The sequence below is a fragment of the Halyomorpha halys genome, unplaced genomic scaffold (genome assembly GCF_000696795.3).
Source record: "Halyomorpha halys isolate HHAL.00 unplaced genomic scaffold, Hhal_1.1 Scaffold257.1, whole genome shotgun sequence".
Lineage (NCBI taxonomy): Eukaryota > Metazoa > Arthropoda > Insecta > Hemiptera > Pentatomidae > Halyomorpha > Halyomorpha halys.
In genome coordinates this window covers 1,067,251-1,082,835 of record NW_027104967.1, presented here as the reverse complement: position 1 = coordinate 1,082,835, position 15,585 = coordinate 1,067,251, and the positions used below count along the sequence as shown (strand labels likewise).

The window sequence follows — 15,585 nt, the reverse complement described above, 5'->3', positions numbered from 1 at the left end:
GATTTACAATTTAATGGGATTTGAATGGATAAGAAATGATTGAACAGGCGGGATTTAAAGGTATTTAAAGGGGTATTGGAGGGACGGATGTTGGAAGGGATGGAGTTTCATAGGGATGAGGATCGGATAATGAACGATTTATCGAAAGCAGCGGTTCGGTGGGCCCTTGTGTATAAATCTGAAGGCCGGGAACGGGTATTGTGGGAACGAATAGAGGATTTGAATTAAAAGAGCTTGGAGATGTATGAAAGGTGGGATTGGATATCTTGGAAGATGAAAGATACCAAGAAATACTAACGACGGTAGGAAGGATAAAGCCACTTCAACTCTGCATAAAAACGGGAAACAGAGGCGTCCCTTGGGATCCCGAAGATGAATCGTACACAGCAATTTATCAAACGTTTTAATTTCGCCTCGAGATCCACAGTGACGCCCCCATATACCGTACAGCAATGGTCAAAGTGGGGAAATATTAGAGAAGATACTAGGAGAACTACGGGTTTCAAATGGGAATAGGTGGCGGAGGTAATATCGACGTAGTGAATAAATAAAGTGGAAAAGGTACGGCGGGAGATATTGGATACATGTTTTTCAAGGAAAGCCTTTGACCTAAGGTTATATAGGGCATTGAAACTGGCTCATTACAAACCTGTTCGCATCTTACAGCTCCAGGTTACCGCAGTCTCCTTCAAAATTTGCTCATACATACACGTCTCTAATCTTGATCCATTCGTAAGTATCATTTAATGACACTCTTCAAATATTTATAAAACATTACTTTCACTTTGACATGACAGTGATAAATGAAAATGTAATAGAATATTTTATACAGTTATGTGAGAACGATATAATATAAGTGCTCGTATGGAAGTATGTATTGTTCTTATGATAACGTTAAAATAAATACGATGAATGTCCATTAACATAATTTTTATTGGTTTAAGTCTAAGCAAAGTGGAGAATCATCTTGTAACTTAATCATAGAAATATGTATGTTATTGTGATATATTTATTCAATTTAGCTAAGGAATAATTTTGACTACATTGTTTTAGAGAGTTCAGGGTCATCTTGTCTATACATATTCATGTTTATGCAAATGTAAGTAGTAATATGAGAAAATGTTTAGGGTTTAGGTGATCCTTGGCATGTAGAGATTGGATGAGGGAGTCCTTGAAAAAGTTTTGCTGAGAATTACTGCCTTAGTTTATTCATACCTTGTCTGAGTTTTCGCAGTTTTCAAAGGGTGGATACTTATTACATTTTAAACAACGCGATGTTACAATAAAAATACTCTAAAAAAAGGTTTATTTTTTTCGATTAATTGCTTAGCGATGTTCTTCAATTCAAGATCAATTAAAGGAAAAAAACAAAACTGTTCTGCTAAAATTTAAATGATAATTCTCTTCTTCTTATAAGTATGGTACCAAGTAATTTCTCTAACTTTTTAATTAGTTGAGCAAATAACAGGCACTCTTCGCAATCGCATAATTCAATATCACTATAAATTGTTTAACAATAACTCTTGAATTAATAATTCAGATATTCCGAAATGTTTTTATCAGATATGGAAATAAAATCCATTAACAAAAGATGTCCATTACATTTCGATAAAAATGAGAAGATAAGATGAGATCTCCATGAATGGGATCTCATACAGATCTTCTTCAGTCGTCATTAGTGTGTGCCGAAACATTAGTGAGCAAGGTAATGAAGTTTTTCTAATATTAAATTTATATCTATGATGTAGTAGAGAAGGACTATTTATATAGACTAATAAGTTCTTCTATCCGTGATTTTTATTGTTCATTTAAGTAAAACAATAGGAAATAAGCTTTTAGAGTTGAATCTAAAAGATAAAAGTTAAAATACATAGTACACTTTGGTCCTATGGAGAGCTTTTATGTATTGGATTTTCAAATTTTGAACTCTCCCACTCCCAACACAGATATTACTACTACAAAATTAGCAGTATAGGTCGACTGGAATGTGAGTTACAAAAATCTGTATGAAGCTATTGCTATAGTATTCAACCCAATTTTATCTTACTGCTCAAAACTCTTGTGTAATGAGCGGAGAATTTCCATTTCTAAAATAACTTTTGGGGAACTGTACAAAAAATATTTTATAAAAAAACTATATTTCGTCACGGCCCTGTCCTATGTAACTTCTAGGACAATGCCATCACGGTTTTAAGATGGCTTCCAGCTATTCGAGCTCTTCAATATTTTTGAAATTATCGAATAGCCAAAAGAAAAATAATTTGTTTAACCTGTTTTTTTATAAGTGTACAGCGAATTATGATGTCCCGTAAATATTTTGAAAAAACTTAAATTCAATATACTGTTGAATTATGTATCAAAATGTTATTTTGAATGATTTAGCTTTGGATCACGTTCACCAGGATGGAAAGCGAGTTACAACTAAAGCTTTCAAGAAAGGCTATCCAACTTTTACAATTGTCAGATCTGTTGGAGTACTTTTACATATTTTAAAAACTTATTCTAAAAAATGTTTTTAGAAATAAAACTGTGCAAATGCATGCAACGAAGATATTTCATATATCTTAGAGATTATTTAATGAGATCAATTAAGTAATGCAGTACAATATGGGTTTTATATGCTAGTGCTTATCATAGGGTAACAATAGATAAAGTCAACAAGAGAGTGAATGGTAATACCATGAATGCTAATTTTATGACTCTTACATATGGTTTTATGATATATATTATACATACACTAAAGAGAATTATAGAATAAATTATAAAATTGTATCTAAGAGGAGAAGATGGGGTGCGGTCATTAAAAACCACAAATGAGTTTAGAGAACTTACTTAATAGTGCCGAAAATTCAGCCAGAGTTTCTAGCCTTCATCAAGGCTACTAGTAGAAAATCAAGAATCTAAGTGTAAACAATTGTATCACCAACTAGTACTTTCCTATTTCTAAGAATTAATTTTGTCTTCCAACACTAATCTTGAATCAGCAATTATCTAATTCTTATTTATATAGTATTAAGGTCTGGATAATCCTTTTGCTAATATTTATCATTTACAGATTTATTTAACAGACTGTAAAAGAATTTATTTTCAATATTTATCAGTATTGCATTATAGTTTATATAATTTATGTGCTTTACATACAGTAACTAATATTTAAAAACTATGTTAACTACATTTTATGCAAATTCTAATATCACTATTTTTATTATTACTTACATACAACTGAGGGAGTGTATAAGGTGTGAGAGGGTAGCTCATTGGTAAGGCAATGGACTACTAATTCCAAAGATCCGGGTTCGATTCAGACTGTAGCAGATAATTATGGTCTGTTTCATTGTAGCCGTGAGCAAGCTTTGTGGGTTCGGGAGCCCACTTAGCCTCATAAAATGGGTACCCTTAATTGAGGAAATATCTGGCGCTAGTGCGTGATTCTGATCAAATCTTCCCTTGCACAACCGTTGGTCTAGTACTGTACCCCTGACCCTTCATAGGTTGTAGATGTACTGATTTGTTTATTTTTATATATAATTGATATATTTTGAAACATGGCGTAACAGTACAAATTACTTATTTATTTCAGCTTTACTAGCAACTGACTATTAGACATTAGAGCAAACAGAATGGGAATTCCATTGTATCTTAAAATATTTTTTATTATACTGGTTCAAGTTCTCCTGGTCAAAGCTGAGGAGAATAAAGATAAAGATAAGAAACCTGTGCGTTATCAACCAGAACAGGTACATCTTGCGTATGGAAGTAAGTCAAAATTTAATATTTTATTCATGATTTATAAATTGATAACTGCTCGCGGATGTTATAGATAAGTAGTATTCCATTATTTTTTATTTTAGTACTTTTTTGAAATGAATAATATTATGAAATACACTTGCACATACTTAACGTAATATTTAAAGAAACATTTTTTTCTGAGATTGAAAAATTGAAACGTATTTGCAGAAGATGCTACAGAAATGGTGGTTACTTGGTCGACTATGGACAAAGTGGGAAGAGCCACCGTCATCTTTGGCAAAACTGAACCCACTGCTACAGTTTTGGGAAACAGCAAGTTGTTTGTAGACGGTGGCAAGAAGAAGCGCTCCCAATACATCCACAGGGTCAAACTGACTGGATTAGAACCTGCTACTAAATACGGTAGGTCTTAATTTTGTTTAATTTAAAGAACTTTATAATAAGTTTTTAAGAAGCTAACTTATTATATCTCCTCAGGCAATTAAGATTAATCAGTAAATTTTAATAACCAAAATCAAAGGGGGTTAATGCGGAATCTATGAATCCAAATATATTTATTTGTGGAGAATTTTCTTTTAGAGAATAGCCCAGTACAAACATACCCTATCTCCGATTACATAACAAAAATTAATAATTTTTTTACAGTTGAAAGCGTTACGTTTTTTATTTGGTGAAATATAAATCATAGAAAAAAAAATATAAATTCACTAAAAATCAGTGATAACAATATAAAATGCAAAAAAACATTAAAACAAGTGTTAAAAACTAAAATTACCAACAACAGTAAAAAGTAGTATTGATAATATTCAATTACTAACACCATATTATTATTATTATTCTATGGGCACAACGTACCATGGGAGGACTTCCGCGATGTATTTCCCAATACTAGGAGGTAATATTTCCGGTATTAGGAAATATATCGCGCGTTCCATGACGGTTTTTTTTCGCAGGGTAGGTTCGTCACTCCCACGCCTTTTTTTTGTGCTATTTCCAATTTGTGCAATGCCCGGAGGGATGTTGTGAGTGAATTTTGCATTATTTTGTGCTTGAAAAAAGCCCGAGTGGGACCGGGATTTGATCCAACAACCTGTGGATTGGTGCGTTACCACACTGCTACCGCTGCCACCCCTCCCCTGATATTCAATTGACATAATAATTGATAATATTCAATTACTAACACCATATTGCATTGAATAAATTTAAAACCAAAGTCACCTAATAAAACCAATAAAACATATCGTGTGCCGTTCGGCCATTGCTATTGTTGAAGAAAGATGCCATGCCTGTCTTAGTGCTCAAGGTAATCAATTAGAACAACATTTAATATGAATTTTAATGTTAAAATCTCATAAATAAAGTAGTTGAAACACATATTAATCTATTTATTATAACCTAAATAATCCTTTTTCTATTTTTTTTTTGAGATTTGTACTTCATATTTTCAGTCAGGAGACTTAACCCTGAAACACTCTGTATTTTTAACTAATTTAATAAACCACCAACAATAAAACATTTTTATATGACTTTATAAATAAATACATTAAAAGATTATAGTTATTGTACTGTTATATATATTTTATTTTATACCAGATCGGCCTGGTGGGCCTTACATGGTTGATATAACCGTTATATTATATATTTTTTTTTTAACAGTTGATTATGGGGGAGGGAAGGCGTATCGTCCCGTACAAAAGAAACCCCTAACTATATATAATGTTATTATTAAAATAAGAAAAAATAAAATAAAATAAATAGATAAGAATAATGCTTCTTAATAAAAGAGGAAAGTAAAATTAATAATAAAAAATCATGATATTGGTACACTTAAATAAAACAAACAATTGCCCTCTAATAGTAAAAACAAAAAAGTTAATTTAAAAAAGAGACGAGAGAAGAAAATAGAAAAAAAAGAAATAATAATGAATAAATAAAATGAGTAATAATAAAAAGTAAAATAGAGGTAGTGTGACTATGAATTAATTTTATATTTATTAAAATTTATAACAGAATGTCCTGCAGCAGTCTGGGCTTTATTGCACTACTGAGAGATAGCTAAATAAAACAACCTACCCAGTAATTATCCCCATTAATACCCAACAAATAGTAAAATTTAACTAAATCTATAAAATTGACATTCTTTTCTGGCCAATTTCGAATGTACTGACTACTTTTCTCTTTTCAGTTTACATATGCGGGAGCCATGATGGCTGGTCAGACCAATTTTGGTTCCGTACCGCAAATGATTCAATATTCTGGAGTCCAGTCGTTGCAGTCCTGGGAGATATGGGAAATAAGAACGCCCGTTCGCTACCATTCCTCCAGTTAGAAGCACAGACTGGTTCTATCGACGCAGTCATCCACGTTGGAGACTTAGCATACGACATGGATACGGTTAGTAATTAATCATTAAAATATGATTGTTTGCAGCCATCTCAAATATAATATGCTATTTCGTATTATGGAAAGGTTTTTGGTAATTATTTATAATATGAATTTAGAGTAAAATGGTAAAATTTGATTTACAAAGAAGAACATTACATATATAAAATCATATAATATATCCACCGAATGAAATTAAAGAACAAAATTATATTTTTTTTTTTGGAATCTTGGAAACCGTTTATAATTCAGATGGGATTTTCGGATGATTTGGGAAATACGGCCACTTCAAGTTAGATGTTAGTCCAAAGTAACTAAGAAGTTTTGGAACTGAATAGAAATGATGTTAAGGAAAAGTAATGGATAGTAGAGACGGACATTAACGGATGATTTGGATTTTCTTTTGATTTCCGATCCTTTGAGAATCGGCTTAGTTTAATCAATCAAATGATTTTAATAAATTAATTTGTCGAGTTAGGACTTGTAATTAGTCGCTATAACATATTCACTAAACATAATCTGGAAGAGAGGTCTATGACGTTTTATACATTTTTATGATTACACAAACTACACCCTTTTGCCAAATTATAAATTCTAGGTTCCTTATAGAACAGAATATAGTGTTTTAGAGAGTTTGGTAGATAGCTTTAAAATGGCTCATAAGCTCAATAACTTAAACATCACAACAAGAAGAGCAATCTGCTAAGATTAATATTGCATATCTCAATACTTAACTAATTTTCAGGATAATGGCAAGTTCGGAGACGAGTTCATGAGGCAGATCGAGCCAATCGCCGCACACGTTCCTTACATGGTCTGCCCTGGAAACCACGAGGAGGCTTAGTAAGTTTGTCGAATCAACATGTATACGATTCTTAATCAACAATTATTGTTCAATAACCTCGATATTATGTTAATTTCAGCAATTTCAGCCACTACAGAGAGAGGTTCACTATGCCAGGGGATTCAGAAAATCTTTTCTACAGCTTCAATCTAGGCCCGGCACATTTTTTGAGCTTCACTTCTGAAGCTTATTATTTCCTCAACTACGGTTTTCAAACCGTCCTCAATCAATTTAATTGGATCAAACAAGACTTAAAGGCGAGTAAATATTCATTTGAAATGTATTTATTAGTTAAGATATTTATATATAAACAGAAAAAAGTGATTATTTATTTATTTTTTAAACTGTTTGGGATAAAAGCTTTTCTACAAAGACTTCTGAAACTGTGAAACGTATCCTTTTAAGGCTATAATTGATCAATTCATTATCTCCTGCTAATGGCGTGAGCAAACTAATCGAAACTTATTTAAAAACGCAAGGCATTGGATTTGAGATCAGTTTCTATTTATACCGTTTGACCTTAATAGTTAATAGTAATAATAATAATTTTATCTAATATATTTTATAAAGTTGTGAAATTCCAATCAAAATTTGTAACAACCGAGCGAGTTAAAACACCAAATTTGACTGCCTCGAGACTGCAGCGGCGCCGGATCGAATCTGGCCTGGCGGGTCGACTTTTATTTCTATGGTGGTCCAAAGAATTGAAAACTTGGCCTCTTACCATAGTCGGAATAAGTTGATAACCAATAGATAACCCCTTCACAACTCCCACGTAAGTCAGTTCTGCGGTCCAGGGCAACAAAAGTAGTTTTGCAACTATTTATTGATTGCTAACGTTTCGATCAACAATGTAAGTGTTCATCTGTGCTGTTGAATATCAGTGAGCAGAAAACAAAGAACAAAGTAAAATTCGACTATTGACAATATATCGAGAATTGATGAAGTATAATATGATTAATGTTTTTTTATATATATTTTGTTATATACCACGAGGATTTATTTATCAATTTTTCTATAGTAAAAAAATAAAATAAAAAGTATTTGTTTAGGACTTAATTGTACATCTAGTTGTAAACTCCTCCAAGGCTCGATGGGGAAACCACAAATCTACCATGCGAATAGAGCAAACAAAATAATTAGCTGTAATTAGGAATCGGCGTGGACCTACCACTGCCGCCCTCCGGGGGCGGGCTTTCTTATCTTCCATTCAAATTATTTACTTATAACAAGTATTGGACAATTTACGGAAAAAACGTTACAATCTCTCAACACCAAAAATAATGAGAGGGAATCTTCCCTTCTCCTTCCTTCCAGAAATCCTTTAATTAGAGTTAGCCTTAATCTGCTTCTAAAATATTTAGATTTAGGCAGGAGAGCAGGCTTTACTCATATTACTAGTATGTCATACTGATAGCATTGTCAGATTAGCTAACACTAGGAAACGGCGGGGTATGATGAATAATTTAAAGTAGTTTTCAAATAATGATAATTGTGATATATTAAATTTAAAAAAAAAAAGAAAGATTTAAAAAACCAATGCCTGATTTTGGTAAATATTGTTTTTTAATACAAACCGCAGGTATTGTAATCTTGTAGATATTCACTGATGTTTCCAGCTATGATCTTGCATTGTTTCCCGTAGGAAGCCGATTCTGCTAAGGAGAGAACAGAAAGACCTTGGATAGTTGCTTACGGACATAGGCCAATGTACTATTCCAACTACTACCCCGACGATGAAGAAATGACCACGCAGAGGGTGCGTGTGGGAATTCCGGGATTTGAATGGTAATGTAGTACATCATTGATTACTTGTTATGTTGTTATTAAACAAATATTCTTTATTATGGCAAAAAATGAAGGGAGGAGGATGCTTCCATAATTTGAAAACCCGAAAAATTAGCAGATTTGAGAATATACTTCAAACGGCATAAATTATGGTAAACATTTATTTGTACGAAGAGAGGCCAGTTTTCCAATAAAAATTAATAAAAGAGAAAATATCAGGGAATAATGCACAAATATCTGGGAAGTTAGGAAAACTGATTAAAATTTTAGGTATTTTAGATGAAGTAGCAACGTGATTTTCACTTTTGAGTGAACCAGTTCCTCCTTACATCTACAGTTTCAATATTTCCCTTATTTTAAATTGCTATAGATTAGTTTTAATTTTTTTATTTAACTTATGAATACATATAATATATAGTTTGGGAAATTGCAATCGAGAAACATTTCTAATTCGAATTTTAGACACCTTTTGAGTCCAAACAACCAAAGTCTCGCAAAATGATCCATGTGTGTGAGTAAACTACTTAGTTCAAAGAGCCGTACGATATTTATATTACATATTAATACTATGATAGTATATGCCTGGGATGTTACAGCAGATTTTTCTAAAATATCGATTAGTCGGAAGTAATACTTCATATAATTAATTTTTTTCGATTTTCTCGAAAATAGTGTTGATCTAACTCGACATATTATATTGTATTACAGTAAATATAGATATTACTATAGATATATTATATAGCAGAGATGTAGATATATGTATTTATTTAAATATTAAAAAAATAAATTATTTTATTTAATTCATTTGAATTGTTTTAAAATTTTTTGAGGTTTATTTACTTCCATCATTTTCAATAAATTATTATTTATTTACTCATTAACGATTGTACAACGTTTCGGGACCACTGTCCCATATTCATGCACTATAAAAACCTATAACAATAATAAAAACTATATAACACCAATCTTCTACTTTATATATTTTATTTTATACAATAAAAGTCACCTCATGATTTCATATTGGAAATTTTTACAATCTATCTTATAAATTGCGTTTAGTTTTATAAGATAGATTGTAAAAATTGTGAAAAAGTATATATTGGTGAAATATCTAAAAAACTAGAAACTAGGATTAAGCAACACATCACCAATTGTAAAAACACTAAAAATATAAACTGCACAGCTCTGGCCTATCACAGCATAAAACTGAACCGCGAATTCAACTTTGAAAACACAAAAATAATAGATACAGCAAAAAATACAAAAAACAGAAGATATCTAGAAGCTATATACATAACAAAAAACATACAAAACACAGTAACACTTAACCACACATTACGCAGATATTATAAATAGACTTAAAATAAAAACATAAAAATCAGCTAAAATAAACATGTTTACGTGAAAAATAAAAAATCACTACGTTTATAATAAATAAAAAACAGGGAGGTAACCAAAACAGCACACTGGACATGAGATAAGGTCCAAAGAGATCGTAAAAAAATGTAGAAAGATAGCTGTGCCACAGAGAAGTGAAGATGCACAAATGGAGGACATGATTTCCAATATGAAATCATGAGGTGACTTTTATTGTATAAAATAAAATATATAAAGTAGAAGATTGGTGTTATATAGTTTTTATTATTGTTATAGGTTTTTATAGTGCATGAATATGGGACAGTGGTCCCGAAACGTTGTACAATCGTTAATGAGTAAATAAATAATAATTTATTGAAAATGATGGAAAATTTTAAAAAGAATTGACTCACCAGACTTCCTAGAGAGATAATCCAGATTTGAATTGTATTTAATCAACTTTACTTAAATATTGGTTTATTATTATTTATTATTCATTCAAATGTATTGGATGATTTAGGCTGGGATTAGAAAAGGTATTCTATGACGCTAGAGTTGATTTAGAATTGTACGGACATCAACATTCCTACGAAAGGATGTTCCCATTGTACGACTTCGCTGTCAAAAACGGTTCCGTAAGTCAACCCTATGTGAATCCCAAAGCTCCAGTCCACATCACAACTGGGTCTGCAGTAAGTCGTTCATAATATAATATAATATTATATCAATATTTTATATTTTATTTTTATAATTTTGATAGAATTAGGTTAGTCGAAGGTTGTTTCAAAATCACAATTATTGCTTATTATAAACAAATATTTCATTTTTTCAAAAAAATACACATAGTCAATAGACTATATATATTATATTCTTAGATGAGATATTATAGGTAATGAATGTGTGTAACAAAAACTTTATTTTTTCTTCCAAGGGTTGTGAAGAAGGATTAGTCAATTTTACCACAATAGTCAAACCATGGTCAGCCTTCAGAAACTTGGATTACGGATTTGCCAAACTACATTTCGTGAACCATTCCCATCTTCACGTGCAACAGCTTTCTGTTGATCAGGTATCTTATGTCTGAGTTAGAATGATTTAGTAGTTAGTTAATTTCACCAAACTTAAGATTTTAATTAACATTTTTTAGGAAGGAAAAGTCATCGATGATATCTGGATCGTCAAGGATGGTATCAGGAGTTATTGAGCCTGAAGAAACTGGCGTTGATTACGAATAATATTTATATACATGATCACAGGGCATACATTATGCAAAATAAACGTTTATTTTTGTATAGAGATTGATTTAAACCCACATAAAATATTTACATACTTAATCTAATTACTTAAAATGCCATAACACTTTATTTAAAATTAGGAAAATTTGAAAGATATACAAATTGAACATTCAATACAAACATTAACAAAACAATTAGCTGTGACCAAAAAAGTACTAAAAAAAAATTTATATTGTGCATATTTATGTTGCATTTTTTGGTAACCGTAATATTAAAAATAAAAAAATGCTACTTTAGCAATAACATTTTATTTCATTGAATAAACAAGAATGATTAAAAATTATTTATTTAAATATTTTTTTCAATAGTTTTTCCTGACTCGTTAAATATAATGTTTTTCTTCAGGAAAGACCACAATATCGATTTCTGTCATGTATTTAAACAGCCAGTAGCAAATCTTAATAAATTGTTTTTTTTTTCGAGGGATAGTGACACTATAAAGCAGATTTCAGTACAAAAATAAAATAAATAAAGTATTTGAGAAAAGAAGAATTTAAATAAAAATAGCTATAAAAATGTAGTACATATATGAACCATTTTTTTTTTTTTAATTCCACAAATAAATATCTATATGACATTTTCTGGTATTCAATATTTTCGCCATAAACGTCTTTGGCTCTTTTGGTTTCTCATTTCATTCAATATAAATTAGGTTCATTAATCTGACTCATTCCTACTATTGTTGTAATATATATATTTAATTAAATGGTTTTTATAAATATTTATATAAACTGTTGTCACCAACTTCCTTTTGAAACCCGTACACTTTACGTTACTAAAACGATAAAATCGTTACGCGATTTTATGAAGAGTGGCTTTACCCCTCTTTTAGTCGTAAATATTTTCTTCCTTCCTCCCTGTACCAAGTTATCAAACCCGCCGTCCATCGTACATCTATGATATCTTTCAATTTAAAGCCTCAGTGCATTCCCGCAATACCCGCTCAAGTCCTTCAGACTTATATGTAACTGCCCATCGAACCGCAGCCTTTGGTAGATCTTTTCTCATCCGTTCCTCTTCCCTATGAAATTCTATTCCCTCCTTTATTCGTAGTTCTAATACTCTTCCAACATTCAAATCCCGTATCTTCGACTACCTTCGGTTCACCCGATTCCGGAAGAATACAATTGAAAGTTTTAAACAAGGTTTATATATTTTTTTGTATTTAATGTTTCAGATTTTCATTTATACTTATAAATATGTATATTAGAAGAAATTGTATCTTTTCATTTATTATTTTTAATTTAATTGTATTTGATTTTTTATCATCTTTTTTAGAAGTGTTAGTCATCTTATGTTTTATGATATGACATATGATTTTATTTTATTTGTTCTATTCTTATTTTCAATATACTATTAATTATTGTCGTCCATTTTTATTTTGTATTTACTCGAAGGCTCTAAAGCCTAATTTTGATGCCTGTATATTATTCTAAAGGGATTAATCCCAGAATAAATAAAGAATATTATTAATATTTTGATTGTATCTAACGTATAACTGGTCCTGAGACGAATTATACATCAGCAATTATTTTATTTTTCGAAAAAAGCCCTGGTAGTTGTTAAAATGCTTCCAACTGTAAGAATTTTATTCGTCTATATAGGATAGACTGCTGTAACTGCGTCACAAAAAAAACCAAGAGGTGATTTTTGAATCTCATTTGCAGGACAGTAATTACATAGATTCTTCCATGGTCTTTATTTGGTTTTAAGAGACCCCCATGGTGCACACTTCTCCGATAAATTGGGACAAAGGTGTAAATGGCCTATTATTCCTCATAATATTCAAGGGGGTAAATGTGAGAAATGCAGAAACAAGTGGGACTGCTTAAAAACAAAACAGTTTCCTCATTTTTTTTATATTACAAAGAAAGGTTGAATCAGGAACATTTTTTTTTTTTAAATAAAGCATTTCGATTTATATTTGACATTAAAATCATATTTATTACATTCCTGATTTGGTCAGTGACATAATAGCCGAAAACAAAACCTATGGGACTATTATTTGTTTGTTGTTTATATTTACTGATACACTTTTGCAACACCTACCTAAACACTTAGAGGAATTTCGGAACCAATGTGAAATGAAAACAAAAAAACCTTATAAAATAATATCAACTTTAAAAAAATTTACAGTATCTATCATGAGGTTAGAGTGAAACATTCAAGTCGAATATGTAAACACTTCCCAACAATAAAAAACATTAAAGTGCTTTATACTCGAAAGCTAAGAGAAAACACTATTCTTACAAACAAGTCAAAATATGCTACTGTAACCCTGATATTTGTCTTTATAGCAGTTATCAGAAGTTGGGAACACCACAGCAAGCAATTTCATGCTACACAATACTTATAAAAAAAAAAAATAATCGTTGAACATGAGCCTGATGAATCGCAAATAATAAGATTCTAAGAGGAATTTATCGGTAATAGCCACTCGTCTCAGAGCTAATGGAAAATCAATTAAGTTATCAGAATTATTCTCAAACAATAATTTAAACATTATCTCATGATATTAATAGAAATAAACTTGAAATAAATTTATAGTGTTTGACACCTGATTACACAAGGGTTCAAGGCTCGATATTGCTGAAGGTAGAAAACCGCTAAATGGTTAAGCAGTTATTGCGCCCCGTGTACAGGACGACAGTCAGCAGACTCCAGACCTATAAGGACTCCATCATAGGGCGTATTGTCAGAGGCACCACACGGCAGAGGACCAGTAACAATGCCATCCACGAAGAGTTCCAACTTCCCTCTGTGTCAGAGTACTCGTAGGCCGCTGGAACATCAAGTTCTATGACGGACTGAAGGCTCATGCTAACCCACTCCAAGTGATCAAACCGAGGGGCCTCTCCGCCTCCACCAAGACCTGGGAGGTGACAAGACACTGTCCCCTATAGTACAAGAGCCAGGAAGAAAAAAAGGCAGTTATCTCACCCCAATTTTTGATTACTTTAATGAAAACTATGTATAATAATTAGTCAAAATTGATGAGTCTGCCAAGTATAGGTAGGGGGAATAAAAAATGGCGGCTATTTCAAAACCTTAAAAAACACTAATTTTTCATTCGGTGCTCTATATCTTAAAAACTACCAACAACACTAGAAAAGCTAAGAGCACATTATTTAAAGAAGAGTAAATTTACTGAAATATTAACCTTAAAAGTGCTATTTATGTACAATAATTCTCGAGATACAACTTTTTATAAAGCAAAATTTCTTAAAAATGTACTGAAAGATTAGTAGTTAGTTAATTTATTTTGAGAAATCTATATCTCAGGAACTATGTGACGCACAGGCACAGATGTCTATTAGCACTCAAATTAAAGATAGTTTAATGGGCTATGAAGTAGTTTATGACGTTTATCATCGTAGGAGTAGTAGTTTTCATGATATATGTTAAAATAAATTGATTTATAGTTGTTCGGACAATAAGTTTGATTTATGAAAAACTTCATTTCAGAAACCATTTGACGTACAGATGTCTGCCAGCGCTCAAATTAAAGCTAGGTAAATTTACTATAAAATAGTTAATAATGTTAATCTTTGTAGGACTAGTAGTTTTTATGATACTTGACAAAACAAATTCACAAGATGTTAATTTTTAGATATTCGTATAAAATGTTGGATTTTTGAAAAAATATATCTCTAGATCCATTAGACGCACATATGTCTGCCAACACTCAAAATAAAGGAAATTTAACTTACTATAAAGTAGTTTATGGTACTTATCTTCGTAGGGGTAGTATTTTTTATGATATTCACATATGATTATAAATTTGGCAAATCAAAATTTGTCCGAACAACTATAAATCAATTTAGATTAGCAAATTTCATGAAAACTATTACTCCTACGAAGATAAACATCATAAAGTACTTTATAACTCATTAAACTAGCTTTAATTTGAGTGCTAATAGACATCTGTACGTCAAATGGTTTTTGAGATATAGATTTTTCAAAATAAATTCACCAACTACCGGTCTTTCAGTACGTCCCATACAACATTTTTATGAAATGTTGGTTTTTAAAAAGCTATATCTCGAAAACTATTTAACGTAAATAACTCTTTTAGGGCTCATATTTTAGCAAATGACGTTCTCTTAGGTTTTCTTGTGTTGTTCCTACTTTTTAAGATATAGAGCTCCGAATGAAAAATTAATTTTTTTT

The 15,585-nt window shown here is 31.1% G+C and overlaps 1 protein-coding gene across 4 annotated transcripts; it reads left to right on the top strand.

Annotated features, from left to right (window-relative positions):
• Nucleotides 1-654: 654 nt before the first annotated feature.
• On the top strand, nucleotides 655-11,412 carry LOC106680386 (acid phosphatase type 7). Of its 4 annotated transcripts, none has more exons than XM_014420075.2 (10): nucleotides 655-732; nucleotides 3,581-3,756; nucleotides 3,958-4,152; nucleotides 5,936-6,144; nucleotides 6,878-6,975; nucleotides 7,056-7,233; nucleotides 8,622-8,764; nucleotides 10,641-10,812; nucleotides 11,052-11,189; nucleotides 11,268-11,412. In XM_014420075.2, exons 2-10 carry the CDS (start codon nucleotides 3,621-3,623, stop codon nucleotides 11,322-11,324), a joined length of 1,326 nt encoding a protein of 441 aa, XP_014275561.1. In that variant the 5' UTR covers nucleotides 655-732; nucleotides 3,581-3,620; the 3' UTR covers nucleotides 11,325-11,412. The 4 variants fall into 4 exon arrangements, with proteins under 4 accessions (XP_014275561.1, XP_014275560.1, XP_066902722.1 ...); XM_014420074.2 differs by lacking the exon at nucleotides 655-732 and adding an exon at nucleotides 1,604-1,705; XM_067046621.1 differs by lacking the exon at nucleotides 655-732 and adding an exon at nucleotides 3,349-3,500.
• The last annotated feature ends 4,173 nt before the right edge of the window (nucleotides 11,413-15,585 follow it).